The sequence below is a fragment of the Salvelinus alpinus genome, chromosome 29 (genome assembly GCF_045679555.1).
Source record: "Salvelinus alpinus chromosome 29, SLU_Salpinus.1, whole genome shotgun sequence".
Taxonomy (NCBI): Eukaryota; Metazoa; Chordata; class Actinopteri; order Salmoniformes; family Salmonidae; genus Salvelinus; species Salvelinus alpinus.
The window spans coordinates 39,137,276-39,163,301 of NC_092114.1; the positions used below are offsets into that span (position 1 = coordinate 39,137,276).

A 26,026-nucleotide genomic window follows, 5' to 3' on the forward strand; every position below is an offset into this window, starting at 1 on the left:
TCTCAGGCTGTACAAACTGAGGAACAATCAGAGGATCTCAGTGTCTGCAGCCTCTAAGCTGCTGTGTAACATGATGCTGGGATACAGAGGCATGGGCCTCTCCATGGGCAGCATGATCGTTGGCTGGGACAACAAGGTACATGGAGGGAGGGAGGAGTGGAATGTGTGTGTATGTGTGTGTATGTATGTATGTGTGTGTGTGTTTATTTGAAAGCCTTGTTTTATAGCCTACATTTTCATCCTCATGGTTCCCAACATTTTTGAGTACCATAACTGATCCACTGCTACAGGAAGGGCATGTTCTGATCCCAGATCAGCCTTCACATCTACACAGACACACTATGTTCTCTCTCAACTGATCCCAACACTGCTCCAAAAAAAGACCGTTTCAAACTGCAAACTCAATTGTTTAATCTGAAGGTCTTATATGCCTAAAAATGTTTGTTGCAACTGTTGCAAGTCCTATTCAAACAGCCTAGTCTCATAAAATAAATCATTATTTACATAGTAAATGTATATCCGGGCCACTCAAATTAGTATGATGTTACGTTTGATATGTTTACAGAAGACAAAAGGTTACTTAAGATGAGGGTGGTTGGATTGGTGGGTGTTTAACGCAAATGTCTAGCAACCCAAAGGATGCGTGTTTAAATCTCACCACAGACAACTTCAGCATTTTAGCTAATTAGCGGCTTTTCAACTACTTTCTACTTTTTAGATACTCTGCAACTTCTTAGCATGTTACCCTAACATTAACCCTTTAATTCTTCTCCTAACCGTACCTTAACCCCTAACCCAGCGAATGTTAGCCAGCTAGCTAATGTTAGTCACAACAAATAGGAATTTGTAACATATACATTCTGCAAATTTGTAACATATGGTACGTTTCGCAATTTCGTAACATATATGAATTGTAATTTGTAACATTTAATACGAAATGGATGATGGACATCCACAAACAAATACATACCATATAAAACATATACTAAATGGAGTGTCTCAGGTTAACATACAGAATAATATGAAATGCTCTGAGACCAGGTTGATTCAAATGTACAGTATATGAGAATCTACTAGTTATTTCCTAGTGCCAGTTATTGGAAAACATTTGTAGGATTGTTTCATATAAACCTTTAATTTTAACTGTAAAGTGTGATGAGAGTTGTGACTTGACAACTTAGTAACTTGAAGAGGTTTAGTCAAATGCTTTAGCATAATAAAAGGTCAAATGGCAATCTCATAAGCAACAGTTTAAGTAGAAAGTAAAATGCAGTCCTCATTGTTAGAGGCAGATATTCTGGATAAGAACAAACTGTTTCCTGAAACACAAATACATGCCCCCAACCAATCGGATGTGTTCAACGAGATATCTTTTGGTTGGCAACATACTATACATTTCCACCTTAATGTAGGAGTTCATTATACAAACAAAATGTTTGTGCTATCAAAGGACTTTTACTGTGACATGTTCTAAATAGGAGCTTAAATTAATGGAATGAATTTGCCATAAAACCTGATGTGGCCTATTCCTCCTGTAAAATGTTCATTTTCACAGTTGATAAATGAGTCAGTGTGGATATGAATAGTGTGGCAGTAGTTACATGGTGAGTATACTATAGTTCCCAGTGGGTTATTATAAAGAGAATTACATCCCTTACACAAACTACATTCCATAAAATGCGCTACTGTTGATACTGAAGACTATTTTAAAATTAACCAACATTGATGTCATCGGTTGCCAGGCAGGATTCAGGTTGATAGCACTGTTCATTTCATCCCTAGAGGGCCAAAGTACTGCTAGTGATATTTTCTGCCTGGCTGTTTATTGATCAATAAATAGCATTGATTCATTCGTAGGCCAGAGTTCACTCACCTGGTTTTCCAGGTCTGAATCAGTCCCTGATTAGAAGAGAATGAAAACAAGCAGTGATGTGGACCTCCATACAAGTAAAGGTACTTTACATGACTTATTTTAGTCTATATATGATTGTTTAGAGAGGACAAAAGAGACAGTGCACAGATTATACCCGTTTTTAAATGAGCATTTTATTCAAACATCTACATGCCATTTAAAAGACACTCAAGAGTAATTAGTGTTAAGTGCCTTGCTCAAAGACACATCGGCAGATTTCTCACCTAGTCAGCTGCAGTCAAGAGCGCAGTACGCTTTAAAAAAAATCCAAAATGCAGTATAACTGCAGTCACAGTGCAATATAACTGCAGTTCAACTGTTCTGCAAAATACCAGTCAACTGCAGTTGCATTGTTGAAAGTGCAGTACTCTTTTTGTTGTTGTAAGGATGGGATTCAAACCAGCAACCTTTTGGTTACTTGCCCGAAGCACTTAACCACTAGGCTACCTGCCGCCCCATCAACCTTCATACAGGTCATCAGAATATATACCTTGCTAATATTGAGTTGCACCCCCTTTTGCCCTCAGAACAGCCTCAATTCGTCTGGGCATAGACTCTACAAGGTGTTGAAAGCATTGCTGACCCATGTTGACTCCAACGCTTCCAACAGTTGTGTCAAGTTGGCTGGTGGCCCATTCCTGATACACACGGGAAACTGTTGAGCATGAAAAACCCAGCAGCGTTGCAGTTCTTGACACACTCAAACCAGAACACCTGGCATCTACTACCATACCCCGTTCTAAGGCACTTAAATATGTTGTCCATTCACCCTCTGAATGGCACACATCCCTCTCTCAATGATCCATGTCTAAAAATCCCTCTATCTACACAGATTGAAGTGGATTTAGCAAGTGACATCAGTAAGGGATCATAGCTTTCACCTAGATTTACCTAGTCAGTCTGTCATGGAAAGAGTAGTATATTATTATTTCTTAAGCTCATATACAAACAAATTGTTTCAATTCAACTCTTTTGCTGTTTAGAACATATCTTACTGAAAACAGTATTAAAAAAGGCCCAGTAAGGCACTTTCCTTCAAATGTGTAGCGCATCAATAAGGTACAAAGTAGAAACAAAAAACTTACAATACATGTTCACTTGCCACCAACTACAGAAGGTACAGTCAAAAATGTGTTATGCCCCATCATAATCAAACATCTCATAAAAATCAAAACAGCTAGAAAAATAAAGCCCCTTTAAGTAAAAGAGAAAAATGAACAAATGGAACAAAATGCACAAATGTAGACAGGCCTTGTCTGGCTTATGGCCATACAATTAAACAAGTTAACCATATGAGCTAAGTTATAACGTCACATAATTACTGCATCTTATCCCACCAACACATGTGCTGCTACACTACACATTCAAACAAAATAATTGAGTGTTTCCAGTTTAAATGAATACATTTTAAAATGTGATTGTTTTGTTGGCTTCAGTTAGAATAACAGAAGTTAAAATCATAATTTAACATCTCACAACAATCTAATCCTTTCCAGAAACACACTTTCATGGTGTTTAATTGATTATAACTGTAAGACTGAGATAAGTCTATCACACAGTGGCAATATAACATTTTATAAATCAAGAAAATTATAGCACAACACAACTTTTAAAAAGCCAAGCCAATAAGTAAATGAAAGTAAAAGTGTTCAATGAAATCACCCAAAAATAATTTTGACAGCGGATTTTTTTTTTTTTTTTTTTTTTTTTAAATCACACTGACCAAAAATATAAACACAACGTGTAAAGTTTTGGTCCCATGTTTCATGAGCTGAAATAAAAGATCCCAGAAATGTTCCATATGTACAAATAGCTTATTTCTCTCAAATGTTGTGCTCAATTTGCTTACACCAATTATTGGGGAGTATTTTTGGTCTGTAATAAAGCAATAAAGCCCTTGGGGGGGGGGTAATTCTGATTGGCTGGGCCTGGCTCCCCTGTGGGTGGTTCTATGCCCTCCCAGGCCCACCCCTTCCCAGTCATGTGAAATCTATAGATCAGGCCCTAATGAATTTATTTCAAATTGATCAATTTCCTTACATTAACTGTAATTCAGCAAAATCTTTGAAATTGTTTATTTTTGTTCAGTATATATGGAGTGTGTGTGACTGATGTGTGTGTTTAACGTTTGACGTTTTAACGTTTGTTGCTTCCTAAAACACATGAGAAGAGAGGTTACACACATAAACCCATTCTAAACAGTAGCCGTGTGTTCCATAATGGTAGTGGTTGTTTCTCTAGTTTGGTCATTAATATGAGGACATCTTAAGTGACTTACTCTGATGTTACAGAAGTGCAGAGGTTTATCAAATCTTCTGGGCATCTTTCCCAGAGTTCTCGGAAGTGTCGGAAGCTAAAACAGAAATAAAACACCACTGTTAGAAAGAGACTGATTGAAAGATAATGAGTTCAGGTTCATTACCAAGTTCCTAATGCATGGTTCACAGTAAATAAAACCTTCCATATTAATTAAGTAGATACATCAATTGACATTAGGTTTGAACGAGCATCACAATCTACAAGGAAAAGAGAGACAACCACAAATGGATACAATCAAACACAAAACAAAAATCTGTGATATTTTCAGAATAGTGAACAATATGAACTGAGACACTTACTGCTGGCTGGAACAAAGCCTGAAACAGTGATAAACATGACGTTATTATTGACTCTGATAGCTTACTTTATTTGAATACAAGAGAATATAATGTTTGAGATTATGCCAAATCCTGTCTTCCTACTGCAGACTTGACATAAAGCCTACGTGACAAGATTCTTTATTTACAACAGATTAAAATCAAACATACTGTACTTCTACCATCACTACTTTACTAATGCTTTTAAACCAGTACTATAACCTGACTACTACTTCTAAACTACCAAGTGAAACACTGCTAATAACATATTTCCTTCTTTCCTCATTCACCTTTCTTACTCTTCTTCTTCCAAATGACGACCCCAACAACAGCAACAATGACCAGGAGGAGAGCCACCACCACTCCAATGATGAGGACAATGTTGGGGGCTGGGTCATCTGTAATCATCAGAACAGAGCATTCAGACTACAGTGCAAGAAAACACATTTCCATCTCAAATTAAATCCAAGCAGCATTCATATTCATGTGAACAATATAAATAATTAATGAGGTGAATTAGAACATGCAATCAGATAAGTAGTGGTACCGAGCAAATTGGTGAATTTAGAAACTAGGAATATTGGGCACATTCAGTAGGAGGGTTGGGTATAGTGTATATTTGAATCTATATCCCTCTTACCCCTGTTGGTCTTTCCCCAGCTGGTCTGGATCTCAGACTCAGTCAGAACCTTGATGAAGTCCTCCTTGATACCAGTGACCTGAACCACACACTGATACTTGTTGTTCTTCCACTCCTCAGGCGTCACTGTGAGGTGGGCGCTTTTCTGGAAGGTTCCATCATCGTTGGGGAGAATCTGTCCATTCTCCACATCTTCATGGTGATCTTGTCCGTCTTTCTGCCAGACCACCATGACTCCACTGGGGTAGAAACCTGTAGCGTGGCAGGTCACTGGAGAGGAGGGGGTCTTCTGGAGCAGAGACACTGAGGGGGGGACTGGAGAGAATGAGAGAGTTCAGACATTTCAGTGGTGATATTTTGAAATGAGACCAATTAAAATGTATCCAAATGATACCATAAATGATGGTGATTTCTGTAGATAATACAGAATTAGTAAAGATAAAGGATGTTGGTGGTATAGATCATGTCACAATATGGTGCATTCTGGATCATTAACCAGACATATTTCACTGTTGTTCAGGAATCAATAATTATGTACTACTGGACTTAATTGACAAATCAAAAGATGTATTTATGCAACACTTGAAATCTAAGGACAAAATAAAGTGACATTTCTGAATGTTTACCTGTTCTCATCAGAGTACTCTTCCCATAGTCCAGATACTTCTTCAGCCAATCAATGCAGGTCTGGGTGACGTAGTTCTGCCGGAATGCCAGTCCAGATTGGTCATGGTTCCAATTGAGCTGAGTGATCATAGCTTGCTGTTTAGGAGCGATCCAAGTGAAGGTCTTCATGTCGTACACAAGGAAGTCCTCCCCATCATAACCCAGCTGTCTAAACCCCCCTGTCTGTCCAGTCTCATCATCCCATGTGCAGCCATACATGTACTGCAGAATGTGGACTCCTGAAAGAGAGAAAATGAGAGTCAGCAACATTATGTAATAAGTTCCTTGATGCTGCTAATCTCAAGACAAAGTATTTTCTTGTGACAGACTTGGTTGACTTTACAGCATCAACTAAGGAGTAGTTGTCAGTGACACAAACTACAGGTAGAATGTGCCGTTTTGTCTCACCAGTGGTAAGCTCTGAGAACAGAGTTGCAAGAAAGATAGCATTGTCAATTCCATCTGTAAGAGCAAGTGTTTCTCCAGCAAGTGTGCTTCGGACGACCCTTCTGATCCTTTTTGACTGCCAACAGATAGGTGAGAATCTTCCTCCTTCACCCATTAACACGATTAGATGTCCACCTTGTGTGCCTCCATCTGTAAGGTTCCCTAGCGAAGCATCACTGAAGACAACTGGTTTCAGAGAGTCATCTTTTCCAATATGCTTAAACTTTAGAGTCACCTGTTGCGATTTCAGTTTACGAACAACTTTGTTTGCCTCATGAATGGTTTGTAGTGGCATGTTTTGTGTTGGATGCCAAGTTGCAGCCATCAAACATTACATCAGGTCTACTCTGTCTAGCAACCCATAGAATTTGACCTATCTTTGACCTCAACTGATCAGCTTCAATTCCGCAGAGGGCTCTTGAAAGCTCTTGAAGAATCCATGTGGATGGGTTGAAGATTCTTGATATAGCTCTCCTGTTGCATCAGTATTGTTCCATCAACTGTAACAAACTCTGCCAACATAACCAAAATTATCATTCTCCTCGCGGCCGACCTGGAAAACAGCTTTGAGGTGTGGAATCAGTTGTAGCAAAGGTCTGTGAGCCACCCCAGATAAAGTCATCAACATGACAGGCAAGTACTCCAGTCACATTGCCATCTTGATCAAGCCAATAGAAGACTGCAGGATCCACTTGTGACATTTTTCCACCTGTACTCAGCATTGTTACCTTGACTTTGTTGTACCAGTAGAGTGATGCATCTGCCAGGCCATACACACACTTTTTTTTTGTTTCCTCAGTGTTCAATCACTCAGCTTCAGCCGGAGGTCGGTTGTGAATCCGTCTTGGCCAATGACTCCTGCCGGTCCTTTCCACTCTTGACAGTCAACTCGTTTGTAGTATACTTTGTTTCCAGTCTCATACTTCTCATCGGTGGGTCCAAGCTGTTTACACAGAGCCCTGCAAATTCTCTCTGAACACACTGCTTCAGTGAATGCTTTTCTCGCTGCATGTAGTGCTGAAAGGTGCTGTCCCACCCATGCACTCACACTGGTCCCTTCTAGTGCTGGTGGCTTGTCAACCAGTACAGAGGGAAGATTAGAGTTCTGCCAGAACACTAGCTGGTATGGGCTGGAGCCATAAACATTGGGCTTTGATGGCAAAAAAACTCAATGCACAATCTAGGGCTGTTTTCTAGTCACATCTATTGTCTTGCTTCACTTTCAGCATAATCTCTGAATGTTTGATTAGGTCTCTCCAGAAGTCCATTGCTCCATGTATGCAGCAGTTGTCTTTACTTCCATGTTGAAATTCTCTGCCATTTCTCTTATTTCATTATTATTGAATTATCCTCCATTGTCACTGTACAATTTCTGAGGCGGGCCATGCACACTTATCCAGGAATGAATGAAGTGCTTGACAATTACACCGGGTTTCTTCGTATTCACAATGCTTCCAGCGCTGAAGCGTGTGAAGTGGTGGATTATGTGAATGTACCACACACTTGGTCCCAGCTCATGTAGATCTACAGCCACGGTCTCATTGTACTTGGAAGCCAGTGGCAAACCAACAGCTGGTCTGGGCTTAGGTTTGCTGTATTTCTGGCATGTCTCTCAACTGTTAACTATCTGCTGTAGAATGGAAATACGCCCATCATCATTATTCCCAGAACTGCTGAGTAATTTCTGAAGTCTGTCAACTATAGCATGTCCAAACTGCTTGTGAAGTTAACAGTACTTTGTGTTTTTCTTTTGTGTTCATGTTCTCTGTGACTGTCAGATTCTCCATGGACTCTGTGTGATGTCTTTGTCTAAAATGTTTACACAATAGTGGCCTGAGGTAGTAAGTTCAAGGGTCACTGGTTGTTTAAACATCACTGCCTTGTCATTTTTTGTGTCTAGTACAGCCCCTGCCTTCTTGAGGGAAGCGTTGCTTAATAGTAAGGGGATATCTGTAGGGACCACCTCTGTTTCAATGTGACTCAGACTGACATTTTTGCTGGTATCTTAACTCTTGGTAGAATGGACGATTCTCTCATCTCCAAATTTGAAAGCTCTGTTACTTGGTGTAAATCCTATTTTGTACTTCTTTCATATTTAGTTCACTGACATAGCTATCAAGACATTTTGCACCACACACTTGTGCGTGTACATGCAGTATCAATCACAGCAGAGCCTAAGGATTCAACTATAAAGATCTCAGTATCAGAAGCAGATTCATTTGAAAACAGTGTAATGTTACACTGCTCTATCTCTGTGTTTACATTTTCCTCTGTTAGTTTAACCATTTCATTTTTATGAGGACAGTCTTTAACCCAATGGTAAGTGCTTTGACAAATAGCACATTTTGATCTCCTTCCATATTTGTCCAGTTGATTTGTGCCGGGAAATGGCGCCCTCTTCTGGTTGTCTTGAGAACATGACTTGTTGGCACCTTTAATCTGCTGCTCAGTGAAATATGCTGCGTCACTCACTTGCATTCCACCTGTTATTGGCGCGATAGACGTCTTTTCACCATAAAGTATTTTTAGTGCCGACTTCATTGATGCAAAAGTCAGCACAGTCAAAGCCAACTGTTTCTCCCTACCATCTAGACAGGCAGTATCTAGCAACTTGAAAGCTAACACTGCATCCAGGAGAACCATGTCGTACTTGTGCATCCTATTGTACCGCTGTTCGAAATTAATTATGTAATCCGTCACTGCAACCGAAATATCTCTAGTAACACTGTCAAAGTTTGAATATGCCTCGATCCAGTGCTCTGATCAAAGTTCCCATACCGTCGTCCTTGTTCAAATCCTCCACGGATATTTCCAGTGCTGTATCTCTCGCTCTTCCCTCGAGCGGTAATACCAACACAAGTGCTTGCTTTTTCTCGTCCAGATTAGTAACCCGTGTCCAGATTCCAAGATCCTTTTTCCAACTTTCATACAACCTCTTCTCGTCGAACCGAGGTAGCACATTGTAGTTATTAGCCATCCTCTGCTACCAATTTTAACTCGAAATTACAACAAGGTTCCAGTTTAACAACGTTTACTAAACCGTATTAGCACACTACATGGTTGCCATTGCATTCAGACCAGGTCCATCAACCACTAATAACAGAGTGATAGCCCCGTAATAACAGAAATATAAGGATACTTAAAACATGAACTTAACAGAGACTAGAACTCTACTGTGGGGGAGCACACTGCTGGGCTGTGTGGATCACACACACACACACACACACACACACACACACTAGAGGGACTGACAAATTAAACTAGCACGCATCTCAAGCAGAGATCACAGAGAGATCTGACATTCACCAACTTGCCATTCAAGGTAATTGGAGACTGACCGTAGCAATGCCAAACGTGCATAAATATGCTTATAGTTTGATGCCATTTACAGTAGTGGCATGGTCATAGTAATTTGTCCTTCACACACTTAAAACAGTACACTCTAGGTTTTAAAATGAATGCTGGTGTCCATGAGTGGGACCATACATACAGTAAACATAAGCAGAGAAACAAAGGAGACCATGTTAGATGCTTTCAAATACTGAAATCAGCAGATGATGCTGTGTGGTAAGTGTGTGAAGGAAACAGAAACAGGAAGGAGGGGCAGATCTGTACATCCCTGATATTCTAGATTCTAGTGATACATTCTCTAATCCTGATGAATTCTTGTCTCCTAGAATAAGGGATTTTGACAGTTTATACAAACACAACTGATCAGATGAGGTAAAGATGAAGGACTTACCTCCACTTTGGTTAAAACGCTGCTTTAGAATATCGACGTCAGCTTTGAAAGTCTGCTGGGAGCCCAAGGCAGTCGCTGTCTGCCTCTCCCAGTACTGTGTGTCTGTCTGCTTCATCCAGTCCTGTTTGGGCACCACTTTCTGGCTGTCGCTGTCATAGTGAACCATCTGAACATCATCCACCATCCCCACAATCACAAACTCTGGGAAGTTGGGAACTTCAGAAGATGCAGTGTAGAAATACTTCATTGAGTGAGTCACTAGAGGGAAAAAGTAAATGTTCATGTTGAATTGTGAACAGATAATCGTTTTTCTAAGTCATGTAGGCTAAACAGAGGTTACATTTTCTCTATAATCACTTTCTAGTTTCTCCACACTACTGTCTAATAAACTGGTTGTTTATTAAATATTACTTTGAACAAAATAGGTGTTTTTGTTCAACTGCAGGATGACATTTATAAGGAAAGTTTCTAAGACAACATGGAACCCCTAGATATTACACATTTTGTGTATCAGGCATGGAGAACCAATTTTCTTGATTTCTGTAGGAATAACACTGCAAAACCTGTCATTGTGCAGTCCTCTGGGGTGTTGCTGACATCATATTCAGAGAGGAATGTAAATGGTAAATTCTGTTTCTCAAAGGTGGCAGAATTAACTTTTTTGCCTCTTTTCTGAATATGTCAGTAGCGCCCAAGTGTTGTTACTGAGCAAGATATAGGCCGATGTGAGTGAGACTTAAACAGGTTTACACTTGCAAGGCCGCTGGGCCAGACAGAATACAAAAGGTACATTCTCAGAGCATGCGCAGGCCAGCTGGCAAGTGTCTTCACTGACATTTCAACCTCTGCTTGTCCCAGTCTGTAATCCCAACATGTTTTAAACTGACCCTTGTTCCTGTTCCAAGAACTCCAAGGTAACCTGCCTAAATGAGTATCGTCCCGTAGCACTCACATCTGTAAACATGAAGCGCTTTGAAAGGCTGATCATCAGTATATCACTGGGGCCGAGCTCCCTGCCAACCAGGTTGTAACCTGCTATATTAATTATCCTAACATGCTATGAAAAAGTCATAGCTGTTTCAAAGTGCTGTGTTTTTAAGGAATCTCTTCAACTAAATGACAGGGCTGTATCTGGAACTGCATGTTGAAGATAGGAGATTGTGTGGTCTATTCATTCTATACCATTCCAATCTATCTGACAGTGATATTTGATCTACACAATACATTTCTGTCTGAACATTCGTAAATATCCATTCCCCTGAATGTCAGTTGCCCCAAATGTACATAATCAAGTAAAACCAATTATATTTTGTACAGATACGTATAAATAAGTTGAGATGCTCAACTACTGTATGACTCTTTCAACATGCCACTGAAAAGGTTGAAAGCTGCAATTAATTGTATGATACGTGAAAAAACTGAAGAGAATTCAAAGCCATTTGCAAACACCAAATTGGAAGCGTAGCATAAACAACTGTGAACCTCTTTGTCCATCTGAGCACAAGTGTTCTTGTTTCAAACACACACTATACCACTCGGGCTCCGGGCTGTATCACAACCGGCTGTGTTCGGGAGTCCCATAGTTGCCCAGCGTCGTCCGGGTTAGTGGACGGTTTGGCTGGGGTAGGCTGTCATTGTAAAATAAGAATTTGTTCTTAACCCATTTGCCTAGTTCAATCAAATGTTCAATATTATTTATTATAAAAAAAGTTACAATTATACCATCTTAAATACCAAAGGGATAATTTACTCAGAATACAAAGGGATGCACGATATATCTTGTTTGAGTCCTGTAGGTTGCATGACCAAGGATCTATTGAAATTAGAAAGTTTGAAAAATTCATATAAAAACACGTGAGATGATAATGGACAAACTAAAGGGTGTGCAATGTGTAGGGCCACTGAGTGGACATTCTGAACCTTTTTTGAGTCAAGTAGGTCACATGAGCTGTTGAAATTCAAATGTAAAAAAACAAACAAATTAAACTAGGAATACAAAATGCTGCTCACATTTCCACATGTTTATTAGCTTTGAAATGCGACTTAATGTCCAAATCATGAAAATAAGACCCGTGCAATGTTCTGCACAATTTTTCCAACATAACACTGATTTGGAGTCTGTGGCTCAAGTGGTTTGAAAGCTGTTGAGGTTTGAAAGCGCGAATATCCGTCGAATATCCAACTTGAAACTGTCTTTACCTCGGTCCTTTGATAAACATTTCATGCAATTCTACTACACTTTATATTACTGGAGACATTAGCAGAATCTTCTTTAATACGATGGTAGCCTAGGCCTACTCTACTGACAATAAAAACGACATGGTCTTGAATGCGACCATGTAGTCTAGGCCTATGTAAATGAGCCCAGGCAAAAAGGGATCCAGCTTTTGTCAAATTAATATCAACATTTATTTTTTTGCATTTTAGCTAAGACTTACCCTTTTCCTATCCTTAACCTAATTCTATTAACCTGCTGCCTAAATTCTCATCTGCTACTAAATGTCAAATATGATGTTAATTTGATAAAAGCTGGATCCCTTCTAGCCATGACCATGAAATTGTACAATGAGGTCCATATAGCTTGGAGGACATTATTGTCCAAAAAAACTCCCAATGATTATCATACATTCATATGATAACCAAATGATAATTTGTTGAGAACTTTATTCATAAGAGGATGGAAAATGGTACATTACAGCCTAGGACAAAGGCCTTAACGGGATAGTTAACACAGCAGGTTGTCTAATTGGTTGTTCCAGCCCAACAATAGAGGTAATATTTATGACACTAAAACACCTGAATTAAACACAACCAAACAATTAACCTATCAAAGTGTCACCAACAAAAAAGGTAAACAATAGGCCTATAGAAAATGGCATTCATTTTTCACAAGTAAATAGCACTTTTCAGTAGTGCTTAAAGCATGCCATTCCATGAGCCCAGAATTTATTTTTAAACTCGAATCAATGAGCCCAATTAGTCCTCCGTGATAACAAAATCATAATCAACAGAATAGGGCTGGCTAATAAGTCCTTCGTTTTGGGGTAATGCTCAGGTAAAACAATTTGGCTAACTTATACTTCCATATTTCATAGTCCTATTCTTGAAGATTCTGAGACTGGTTTTTAATGTAAAGATATAATTTAATCTTATTATTATATGTAGTAGAAAGCGATGGGTTAGAAGATTACATAACCAACCCATAAAGTAAAATTTAACATCCATATACGGCCAGCAATGTAAACTTTAACATTGATTTATCCTGCAATAGATGTCATTCAATTGTTAACACACATTTTGTCTTCTTCTAATGCCTCTTAAGGGGAAAGTAATCTAAAAGTAACAATGTAATCAAGATTACGTTACTGAGTTTGGGTAATGCAAAAGTTACGTTACTGATTACAATTTTGGACAGGTAACTAGTAACAGATTACATTTAGAAAGTAACCTACCACACCCTGATTAAGAAGAACCAGTTCTTTCCCTTCAGACTAACAGGAAACCGTTGGTCTCAGCTGTCAGCTCTTGGCTGTGTCCCAAGAACATAATGGGACATATTTATGCTACACACACACACACAAAACAGTTACAACAGGCCGATACTAAAGCACGCACAATTCCATCTCATATGATCTAGTTTCTTTAACAATCTCAACCTTCATGCCTAAGAAACTAGGCTTCAGGAAACATTTTCTAGTACACAAGCATCAGTAAGGTTTAATAGAAATTTCCCTCACAACTATCACACCTACATTACCTTTTCTAAACTGGCAACCAGTCAGTTGTAGAATAGATTTTAAAAGTGTATCGAAATCCATGTAGGTTTGAAGAATACAAGCTACAACAATTGATCACACGTAAATTCGGACTGGATTAGTTTTACTGGGGAGGTCGGTAAATGTAATTATCTGCACAAAACACCACATCTGAAATTTTAGTCACGTCCGAATTAGAGGTTGACCGATTAATCGGGGCCGATTTCAAGTTTTCATATCAAATCGGGAATCGTTTTTTTGGGCCGCTGATTTGCGTTTTACACCTTTATTTATTATTTATTTAACTAGGCAAGTCAGTTAAGAACACATTCTTATTTTCAATGACGGCCTAGGAACGTTCTGCCTTGTTCAGGGACAGAACGACAGATTTTTAACCTCCTCAGCTCGGGGGATTCAATCTTGCAGTTAACTAGTCCAATGCTTTAACACCTGATTACATTGCACTCCACGAGGAGCCTGCCTGTTACGCAAATGCTGTAAGCTAAGTTAAGTTGCTAGCTAGCATTAAACTTATCTTATAAAAAACAATCAATCAATGACTGTCATTGCTCCAATGTGTACTTAACCATAAACATCAATGCCTTTCTTAAAATCAATACACAAGTATATATTTTTTAAACCTGCATATTTAGCTAAAAAAAAAAATCCAGGTTAGCAGGCAATATTAACCAGGTGAAATTGTGTCATTTCTCTTGCGTTCATTGCACGCAGAGTCAGGGTATATGCAACAGTTTGCGAACTAATTTGCCAGACTTTTACGTAATTATGACATAACATTGAAGGTTGTGCAATGTAACAGGAATATTTAGACTCATGGATACCACCCGTTAGATAAAATACGGAACGTAATAAACGTTTTGTTTTCGAGGTGATGTTTCCGGATTAGTCAAAGGTATATGGTTTAGAGAGAAATAGTCGACGCGTTATAATTCCTGTAATAACTTGCGGCTGAACTTGAAATGGGTTCCTTCGTTATTTTACCGTTCATGTTTACCTTCCATAGAGAATGTCTTGATCTACTTCAAATAAGGTCTGTGTTTCGTGCAGGCTTAAACCGCCTTGGCGTTTTGATACCCGTGTAAATCTCACGAGGATAAGGTAACGTTTGTCAACATATTTTCATAAATCCACTCTACAAAAAAAAAGATCTTCGCTTATATTTAGCCAATATTGATCATAGTTACCTTGTCCTATGGAAATCTACAGTTATAAAATTGGCAAGATGGTGTAAGCCTACACGAAACACAGACCTTATTTTAAGTGAATCTAAAAATATCCTATGGAATAAATGAAGGAACAGCTTTTCAGATTTTGCTAGAAGGTGTCATGGGAATTATGACTCGCACTTTGGTCGTCAATTCTTACCATGCCCATTATTAAAATAGGATTTCCTGCATATAGAAATTACAGTTTTTGTTTTCAACATTCATCACAGGCAACTTAAACTCTATTTTTATTCAAACAGTTGAGAGTATTTGTCTCCTAAGCAGACTCTTCAGTATCATTGTCACTTCAGAGCTGTGTGTGTGTGTGTGTATTTATGTATTATATTAAGTTAAAATAAAACTGTTCATTGTTCATTCAGTATTGTTGCAATTGTCATTTTACAAAAATGTGTGTGTATGTTATATATATATATATATATATATATTTGCGAAAAATATATATAAATAAATCGACCGATTAAATCGGTATCGGCTTTTTTGTCCTCCAATAATCGGTATCGGCATTGAAAAATCATAATCGGTCGACCTCTAGTCCGAATCTTCCATGTCAGTAATTTATACATGACAGGAGAGTAACAATTCCAACCAGAATAACCTACTGTTTTTTGGTGAACTCCAAGGTCCTCTGATAATACTAGTCCAGTGCGAATCGAAATCCCTGTGTTTTGAGAGAAATGTCTGAATTTGACAGGTGTTGCTCGAGGTTTGAGCAAAAAAAACAATACCTGATTGGATAAATTGAACGAAGTGGTGCCATAAGCGATAAATGAATGGCCTACATGTACTGTATCAACTTTCACAGTGAATGTTTATGGTTTATTATGTAAATACGGGTATTTTTGAATGTTAAAGGTTTTTGAAAATGGAACCTCTTGAAACTGCTTTTTATCTATCTGAATATTTTCACTAGTGGCTGAGACATTGTCGTTTTGCTATGTTTTTGGGGAAGAACATTGTTTGCATCCATGAGCTAGCTAGCTTTGTTTTTTAATGACCAGCACTGTAGGTGCCCGAGACAACTTTACCAGCATCATAGCACACGTATCGATGAATAGTTGTGACATATGAAACACGAGTGATTGTGTAATCAATGTGTAATAAATACGTTTTTTTTATTTTTATAAACGAGTTAAATTATTATGTGACGTGCAGTCATATTCAGGTTCTGATTGGTCAACAAGCTTATTTGACGACGCTGGGCCAATTGTGCGCTGCCCTATGGGACTCCCAATCACGGCCGGATGTGATACAGCCAGGATTCAAACCAGGGACTGTAGTGACGCCTCTTGCACTGAGATGCAGTGCCTTAGCCCGCTGCATCTGTGTGTGTTAACTATTTAACTGTACTAGAATGCTTAAAAGGCCGCTAAAATTGTAAATATCGGTTATCGGGATCTGTTTTTTTTGTCAAGGAAAATATTGGATATCGGTGTTGGCCAAAAATGTCATATCGGTGCATCACTAATCATTACACAGGTGCACCTTGTGCTAGTGTTAATAAAAGGCCAATCTAAAAATGCCACAGTTGTCTCAAGCTTTGAGGGAGTGTCCAATGGGCATGCTGACTGCAGGACTGTCCACCAGAGATGTTGCCAGATCATTTATTTCTAATTTCTCTACCATAAGCTGCCTCCAACGTTGTATTACAGAATTTGGCAGTACATCCAACATGCTGAAACATGAAGTGATGGCGGAGGATGAGTGGCACGACAATGGGCCTCAGGATCTTGTCACGGTATTACTGTTCACAAGGTCAGCAAACCGCTCCCCCACACGACACATGATGATCTGTGGTTGTGAGGCCAGTTGGACATACTGCCAAATTCTCTAACATCTGTGGGCATTGTTTTGTGTGCCAAAACGGCACATTTTAAAATTGGCCCTTTTATTCCCTCCAGCACACTTGTTCTGTTCGCCTAGCTGACTTCCGTACTGACCGCTTTTGTTGCTTATGCCTGGAGCCGGCCCTGGCGGTGCAGACAAAATATTAAACATCATTGTCATATAATGCCTAGAGGGAAAGGTTTTCACAAATCATATTGAATCAGAAAAATTTTGTTATTTAAAGCTGCAACATAGAACTTTTTGTCAACCTAACGAAACTCATAGAAATGTGTGTTTTAGATCTGTCATTCTCATTGAAAGCAAGTCTAAAGACAGAAGTGTCAGGGAGTCCCACACCACAACAATCATGGATCAGATGCGCACATTTGGTTTTCCTACAAAAAAATGACCCTAACTGAGCATTCTGAGAGCTTGTCCCAAATACGTGCAGTGTATAATGTAGTGGTTCACTATCACACCAGAAGATGGGATGCTAGTACCAGACGGAGAAGGCTTGCACTGATGTGGTCATTCCATCATATAGCGACCCTGGACATTTTCCATCATGCAAGATACACTAGGTAATTAATCATGATCTGATGATAATATCAAACTGTCCCATACAGCAGCCAGGCAAATTGTGTTCTAAGAATTAAATTGGTTTTGAATTTTATATTAGGCCGGGGTGGCAGGTAGCCTAATGATTAGAGGGTTGGGTCAGTGACCGAAAGGTTGTTTGTTCAAATCCCAGAGCTGACAAGGTAAAAATAAACTGTCATTCTGCCCCTGAACAAGGCAGTCAACCCTCAGCTCCCTGGTAAACTGTAATTGGAAATAAGATTTATCTTAACTGACTTGCCTAGTTAAATAAAACATTTCTCTAGCTGCTCTTTTAAATAACTGTCAGTAAATATTTCAGAGGCGTTTATCAACTGCCCATGTGTAGTTTATTTCCTGTCATTGGTCCGGACCTCAGCCGAGCTGTGTTCACATTAGTAATAAAGCGCACCGTGGCACACGTGGGAAAGAACAGAGACCACCCTTTTGGAGCGAACCACCATATGGTGTTTGGTGAGCACCCGAGCGCGGATTGTTCCCAACTGTCCAAACGAACCGAACTAAATTGTTAAACGCACCAGAAATCGGAAAATAATCGCACCCAATATTAGTGTGAAAACCCCCTAAAAAACAGTAGATATGTTCTATGTGCGATATTTCTATGCTTTACAGCTCAAGATTAGTTTTTGCGTCATTGACTTTCGGTTTTGGTTGTACACCAGTTTCAAACAGATGAAAGTACAATATTTTTGGTTACAGAAAATATATTTCACAGCGGTTTAGATGGTACAATGATTCCCTACACTATAACGTTACTTGCTTGTTATGCCACAAACAAAAATTGGGTGAACTATTCGAATTTTTGAAACCAGGAAATGGCGTAGCGTTAGCGATTTCTGCATTGTGCATCTTTAAATTATAATTGTTTTATTTATTATAATTATCTTTTATATTGATTCGGAAGATAAAGCTTGTAAAGTTTGTATAAGTAGAAAAGCCTAATTTGACGATAATAAGTAAATGCATAGGCCTACTAGGCCTTATAACAGCTAACGTTAAATAGTCCAGCTAAGAAAAAAAAGATATCTTTCTAAATCTACAATACATAAAACGTTATACTTACTACCAAATGGCTCATAAAGGTGGCCTATTACCAGGAACATAAGGATAAAACCCTTCATGTTGACGTTGGTCTGTCAATTCCCTCCCGATGTTACCGATGTGTTTGTTGTCACTCCCGATATTCCCGAATGGGGTGTCCTGAACAAATGACCTGAATATAACGTTGTTGAGCCAATGAGAATTTAGGCAGCTCAAGCATCAGTAAAATCTGGGTGGAACCAAGCAGCAGAGGTTGAAACTAAAGGAAGCCTAAATTGTATAAATTCTGATTGGGCCTGGAGCTGGGGGTTGAGATACTTTAACTAAATTTGATGGGTTAGTCATTGCAACGCTACTAGATAGTGTATGTCCCTACAGGGTTGAGTGCATTCAGTTACCGATATAGGAGGCATATAATTGACCAACGTAAGTCTTTTCTTTGGTAGTTTCAATCAGTTACGTCACTTGCTCTGAAACCTAGAAGTAGTGTTGCCCCTTGCTCTGCAAGGGCCGCGGCCTTTGTGGAGCAATGGGTAACGATGCTTCGTGGGCGACCGTTGTTGATGTGTGCAGTAGGTCTCTGGTTCGCGCCCGTGTCGGGGTGAGGGGATGGTTTAAAGTTAAACTGTTGACCCGGATCACTGGTTGCTGCGGAAAAGGAGGAGGTTGAAAGGGGGGTGTAGAGGTCTGTCATTTTTATCATAGGTACACTTCAACCGTGAGAGACGGAATCTAAAACAAAAATTCAGAAAATCACTTTGTATGATTTTTAAGTAATTCATTTGCATTTTATTTAACACCGAACCAAAACCGGCTGCGCGAGTGCGCCATTGTGCATACATTTATTTTGTCCCCCCACACCAAACGTGATCACGACACGCAGGTTAAAATATCAAAACAAACTCTGAACCAATTACATTAATTTGGGGACAGGTCAAAAAGCATTAAACATTTATGGCAATTTAGCTAGCTTGCACTTACTAGCTAATTTGTCCTATTTAGCTAGCTTGCTGTTGCCAGCTAATTTGTCCTGGAATATAAACATTTAGTTGTTATTTTACCTGAAATGCACAAGGTCCTCTACTCCAACAATTAATCCACACATAAAACGGTCAACCGAATCGTTTCTAGTCATCTCTCCTCCTTCCAGGATTTTTCATCTCTTGACTTTATATTGCGATTGGCAACTTTCATAAATTAGGTGCATTACCGCCACCGATGGGCGCTCAAGATGGCGGCATGAGAGGGTGTAACATTTCTAGCTGAGGAACAATTTTAGGGTTTTCTCACAAAGTTTATAGTTTAATACTGCAGTTGCAATTTGTTTTTTTTAAACAAAAAATGATATCTAACCATACAATGTAGCTATTTTGAATAATTTTGTATATACACAAATATTTTTTGAAGTGACCGGGATTGCACAATAAAGTTGGGGACTTATTTCCATTGTTAGCCCTATTTTTCACATAAATAAATATACAATTACATAGATAAAGTACCTTTATAGAGACAAAAAAATGCTCAACCTCCAGATGAATATGAGGGGGTAGTTTAAGTACAATTCTTACAAGCTTGTTAGGATGGTATCTTATTCTTTAGATGTTTGGTTCTGCTGGTGAACCATGATGTGCAGGCATAATCAAAGTAACACTGGACTAGCACACTTGCCAGAGTCTTTTGGGTGTCTATAACTAGGTTTTCATCCAGTTAGTGACAGATTTTCATGTGAATATTCTAAAATCTTCATAAAAACAATATGCCATTTCAGAGTTTCCTTTCGGAAGATTTGGTGCCGGACAACATGACAGGTTAGATTTTAACGGACATTTGAGAAATTTTATGGACATCCATCTTCATTCAGATCAATAAAATCATCAATATGCGTCATCAATAAAAGAGGGAGGTTGGCCAAATGACCCACATTTACTTGTCCTTAAAAATACCCTAGAACAAATTACAAAAACACTAATCCTTGTGTTTTGATGTGTAGCATATGCAAAACTTTGTACCCTATTTCTTAGGGGGGTAGGCTAAATTCCAACCACATTAATTGATAAAGGTATACCAATTTAACAAATCACCCCCAAAAAATGTTTATCCAATTAAAATAAACAAAAATACTATTTCTTTATGTGGAAAAATGGCTAAAATTAAAATCAGGCACACCCAAACAGGTGCAAATTATTATAAATCATTAGAAAGTAACTTGGGAGGATCCAGCCTTACATAAAGATAAGAAACTTGGTCTGGTTTGGTCTTAACCATTATGCCAAGATCAAAAGACCTATCAAAGGCCCTCAGAAAAAAGATAATTGATGCCCGTGAGTCTGAGAGGGGTTACAAATCCATTTCCAAGAAATTCGAAGTACATCATTCCACTGTCCGACAGATCATCTACAAATGGAGAAAATTCCAGACCACTGGCAGTCTAGCTAGGACAGGTCATCCCACCAGATTCAGCCCAAGAGCTGACCGAAAGATACTTATAGAAGTCTCTAAGAACCCCAGGGTAACATCAAGGGATCTACAGGCCTCTCTGGCCACAATCAATGTCGAAGTGCATGAGTCAACTGTCAGAAAGAGACTGCATAAACCTACATGGGAGCAAGGGCGTCTATTCATGGATGCCAAGGGAAGCCAATCTACCCAACATTTTTTACCAATAAAATTAGAAATATATTTTGTCTCTGTGTTTCATAATTTTCCTTAAATTCGCAAGAGGCTAAATTTATCTCACAGGAGAAAGCATCCGAGGTACTCATTAAGCAATGAAAGGTTTATGTGAGACTGGCAGCATTACAAGTGTTACCAGTTTGGAGTTTTGTACTATGAGTTTTCAAAATTCCCCACATACTGTACTTGTGAAAATAGTACATAAGCAATTAAAAAACAAACAAATTAAGCATATTCCACTGAAAAGTCTTGGGCCAAATCCTGACTTGAGATATCCACTAGTAAGTCAAACCTGAGTACATCATGACATGAATTCACGTCAATAGGGGATTGCTGAGAAAGTTGACGTTGGTGTTTCAAAGACACCCAGAGAGATTCACCTGTTTGATTAGTGAGAGAGAAACCTCATGTCTTTTGGAGCAGAGTTGTTGGAGGAGTTTAAACCAACATCAGAGTCTACAAGAAAGAGACAAAACCACAGTCTAAACTGGATACAGTCAAACATAATATATCCAAAGTCAGATGATAAATGGTGAACAATTATAAAATTAAGTGTTTTCTTTCAGTATCAGTATTCACTTTAGAATAGCAAACAACCTAACAGCAACAAGCACCAAAGGTCATGCACACAAGTGTGCACATCAGGACAAGTCAAAACATTACTATGACCAGCATGCAAAAAACCTGGCTGTAATATAACAAGGCCAAGCTGTCAGAGTGCTCCTGTCACCTCATATGAAGTGGAAGTAAGGGGCCGAAAGTATCGAAGGACCTGGAACGACATACGCCCAGTTCAGAAGAGCATAGGAGGGCCACATGGGAAGACTGTGAATATCCTCTGGATAGTGTGGGCAGGAGACAGGTAAGACCCCACCAGAGCAGTTCTCTGCCGACCGTGCCTCCACAAATTCAGGAGGATGTGGAGGAGTGGCCCTGAGGATCCAAGAGGTGCCCAATATGCTACCAGCGTGTCACACCAGGACAAGGGCTAACATAAAACCGCCCCTGCAGTACGGGGACTATGTCCCTTAAGAGATGGACAATAACGTAAAAAATTAAAAATAACTCAAATGTAATCTATTAATTTACTGTTGTAGTATTTCTACTAGGTCTGGCCAGATAGAACATTTCGTTTTCTGCCTGAGTGTAGTGCTGTTTACTGCAATTTTCTGGATTATTTTGTGACCAGAACCAAATGTAAATATTTTACTCAACTAGAGATTGAAATAAATTGTGTTTCTTTAAAAAGGTGTGCTTGGCATCAATGGACTGTTTCCTCACCTTATTCTCCTGGTGGTTATTCATGGTTGTTGGTTATTTACCAGGTAACAACAAGTGAAAACGAAACAAGGACTGAAGCAATAGACTCCTTATTTTACTCAACTAAAGATTGTTTCTTTAAAAATATTGTCCTGGCTGACATGAAAAATACATTAAAACCTCTTAAGGATCTCTACAGATCGGTGTCCCACCCATGGGACGGTTGAGCTAACGTAGGCTAATGTGATTAGCATGAGGTTGTAAGTAACAAGAACATTTCCCAGGACATAGACCTATATGATATTGGCAGAAAGCTTAATTTCTTGTTAATCTAACTGCACTGTCCAATTTACAGTAGCTATTATAGTGAAAGAATACCATGCTATTGTTTGAGGAGAGTGCACAGTAATGAACTTGAAAAGTTCATTAATTAATAAACCAATTAGGCACATTTGGGCAGTCTTGATACAACATTTTGAACAGAAATGTAATGGTTCATTGGATCAGTCTAAAACTTTGCACATACACTGCTGCAATCTAGTGGCCAAAATCTAAATCACACATGGGCTGGATTAATACATTATGGCCTTTCTCTTGTATTTCAAAGATGATGGTACAAGAAAAATACACAAAAAAATGTTCATTTTCTCAGCTTGATAAATGAGTCACTGTGGAGATGAATAGTGTGGCAGTAGTTACATGGGAGGTATTCTACAGTTCCCAGTGGGTTATTATAAAGAGAATTACATCCCTTACAGAAACTACATTCCATAAAATAGTCTTCAGCATCAACAGTAGCCTAACATGTATGTCATCGGTGGCCAGGCAGGATTCAGGTTTTGATAGCACTGTTCATTTCATCTCTAGAGGGCCAAAGTACTGCTAGTGCTATTTTCTGCCTGGCTGTTTATTGATCATTATTGATTTATTCGTAGGACAGAATTCACGCACCTGATTTTCCAGGTCTGAAACAGTCACTGATTAGAAGAGAATGAAAACAAGCCGTGATGTGAACCTCCATATAAGTAAAGACATTTTATTCATAACTTATTTTAGTCTATATACGGCTGTTTAGTAGGTCATCAGAGACAGTGCACATTATACCCCGTGTTAAGTAAGCATCTTGCTCAAACATCGGCATGTCATTTAACAGACACTCATGAGCAATCAGGGCTCAGTGCCATGCTCAAAGAAACGTGGCAGATTACTCAACTAGTCAGCTGTACTTAAGAGCGCAGTACGCTTTAAAAAATACTAAATACAGTGTAACTGCAGTCACAGTGCAATATAACTGCAGTTCAACTGTTCTGCAATTACTGCATCCAAAATCCCAGTCAACTGCAGTTGCAGTGTTAAAAAAATACTTAAGGCTGGGATTCAAACCAGCAACCTTTAAGTTACTTGCGCAAAGCTCTTAACCACTAGGCGACCTGCCGCCCCATCAACTTCATACAGGTCATCAAAATATATACCGTACGAATAGAGTTGCACTCCATTTTGCCCTCAGAACAGCCTCAATTCGTCAGGGCATGGACTCTGGCCCATGTTGATTCCAACACGTCCTACAGTTGTGTTAAGTTGGCTGGATGTCCTTTGGGTGGTGGACCATTCTTGATACACACGGGAAACTGTTGAGCATAAAAAACCCAGCATCATTGCACTTCTTGATACACTAATCAGTACGCCTGGCATCTACTACCATACCCCGTTCAAAGGCACTTAAATATGTTGTCCATTCACCCTCTGAATGGCACACATACACAATCCCTCTCTCAATAATCCATGTCTAGAAATCCTTATTTAACCTGTCTCCTCCTCTTCATCTACACAGATTGAAGTGGATTTAACAGGTGACATCAGTAAGGGATCATAGCTTTCACCTAGATTTACCTAGTCAGTCTCATGAAAAGAGCAGTGTATTATATTATTTCTTAAGCTCATATACAAACAAATATTGTTTCACTTCAAATCCTTTTCTGTTTAAAACATATCTTACTGAAAACATTATTAAAAAAAGGCCCAGTATGGCACTTTTCTTCAAATGTTTATTGCATCCATAAGGTACAAAGTAGAAACACTTACAATACATGTTCACATGCCACCAACTACAGAAGGTACAGTCAAAAACAGTGTCATGCCCCATCATAATCAAACACATCATCAAATCCGCTAGAAAAATAACGCCACTGTCGGTAAGAGAAAAATGTACAAACGGAACATATGGACAGGCCTTGTCTGGCTTATAGCCATGCAATTAAAGTTAGTGTGAGCAAAGTTATAACACCACCTGCGCTGCTACACATTCAAACAAAATAGAGTTTTTCCCAGTTTAAATTAATATATTGTAAAATGTGATTGTCTTAATTCAACATCTCACAACAATCTAATGCTTTCCAGAAACACACTTTCATGGTGTTTAATTGATTATAACTGTAAGACTGAGATAAGTCTATCACAGTGGCATTATAACATTTTATAATTAAAAAAATGACAGTACAGCACAACTTGAAAAGCCAAACCAAGGATTAAATGAAAGTAAAACTGTTCACCGAAGAATATTTTTGAAACCAGATGTTTTGTTTTTATATATACTTAACATAAATATAAACGCAACATGTAAAGTGTTGGTCCCATGTTTCATGAGCTGAAATAAAAGATCCCAGAAATGTTCCGTAACCACAAAAGCATATTTCTCTCAAATGCTGTGCTCAATTTGTTTACACCCATTAGTGGGGAGTATTTTTGTTCAGTAATTAAGCCCTTTTGTGGGTAAAAATGTATTCTGATTGGCTAGGCCTGGCTCCCCTGTGGGTGGTTCTATGCCCTCCCAGGCCCACCCCTTCCCAGTCATGTGAAATCTATAGATCAGGCCCTAATGAATTTATTTCAAATTGACCAATTTCCTTACATGAACTATAATTCAGCAAAATCTTTGAAATGGTTGTATTTAAATTTTTGTTCAGTATATATGGAGTGGGTGTGACTGATGTGTGTGTAAGTATACATTATATGTTAGTATACGTATATATGTTATGTTTTTGAGAAGTTCAGCATTTGTTGTTTTTATTTCGTTGCTGTCCTCGTCAGCGGCTTCCTAAAACACATGAGAAAGAGAGGTTACACAAATACAGTGGCAAGAAAAAGTATGTGAACCCTTTGGAATTACCTGGATTTCTGCATAAATTGATCAAATTTGATCTGATCTTCATCTAAGTCACAACAATAGACAAACAGTGTGCTTAAATGAATAAAACACAAAAATTATTGTATTTTTCTTGTCTATATTGAATACATCATTTAAACATTCACAGTGTAGGTTGGAAAAGTATGTGAACCCCAAGGCTAATGACTTCTCCAAAAGCTATTTGGAGTCAGGAGTCAGCTAACCTGGAGTCCAATCAATGAGACTGGAGATGTTGGTTAGAGTTGCCTTGCCCTATAAAATACTCACAAACTTTGACTTTGCTATTCACAAGAAGCATTGCCTGATGTGAACCATGCTTCGAACAAGAGATCTCAGAAAACCCAAGATTAAGAATTGTTAACTTGCATAAAGCTGGAAAGG

General features: G+C 38.8%; 2 protein-coding genes across 4 annotated transcripts in view; both read right to left on the reverse strand.

Moving 5' to 3' along the window:
* LOC139558983 (BOLA class I histocompatibility antigen, alpha chain BL3-7-like) overlaps positions 1-26,026 on the reverse strand; it is a 220,857-nt gene that overhangs the window by 177,136 nt on the left and 17,695 nt on the right. Inside the window, exon 8 of one of the 2 annotated variants that reach the window (XR_011671677.1) lies at positions 25,476-25,555. The gene's annotated coding sequence lies outside the window, so the exon portion shown is untranslated. Of the gene's footprint in view, positions 1-24,486; positions 25,556-26,026 lie in introns of those variants that run through there. The other variant, XM_071374555.1, reaches the window with a different exon arrangement.
* On the reverse strand, positions 387-18,706 carry LOC139558985 (DLA class I histocompatibility antigen, A9/A9 alpha chain-like). 2 transcript variants are annotated; one of them, XM_071374560.1, is made up of 8 exons: positions 18,551-18,706; positions 10,044-10,301; positions 5,815-6,093; positions 5,189-5,503; positions 4,839-4,946; positions 4,531-4,548; positions 4,191-4,265; positions 387-4,065 (listed from the first exon to the last, which is right to left on the reverse strand). In XM_071374560.1, exons 1-7 carry the CDS (start codon positions 18,606-18,608, stop codon positions 4,219-4,221), a joined length of 1,083 nt encoding a protein of 360 aa, XP_071230661.1. In that variant the 5' UTR covers positions 18,609-18,706; the 3' UTR covers positions 387-4,065; positions 4,191-4,218. The 2 variants fall into 2 exon arrangements, with proteins under 2 accessions (XP_071230661.1, XP_071230658.1); XM_071374557.1 differs by having other exon boundaries at positions 387-4,265.

What these genes read in the sequence shown, in the direction of transcription:
- LOC139558985 (XM_071374560.1), bottom strand. Translation starts at nt 18,608, where the DNA reads ATGAAGGGTTTTATCCTTATGTTCCTGGTAATAGGCCACCTTTATGAG. An exon ending in GCGTTTTAACCAAAGTGGAG is followed by an intron (nt 6,094 to 10,043) that starts GTAAGTCCTTCA and finishes TCTCTCTTTCAG; the next exon opens with GAGTCCACATTCTGCAGTAC. An exon ending in GAGTACTCTGATGAGAACAG is followed by an intron (nt 5,504 to 5,814) that starts GTAAACATTCAG and finishes CATTCTCTCCAG; the next exon opens with TCCCCCCCTCAGTGTCTCTG.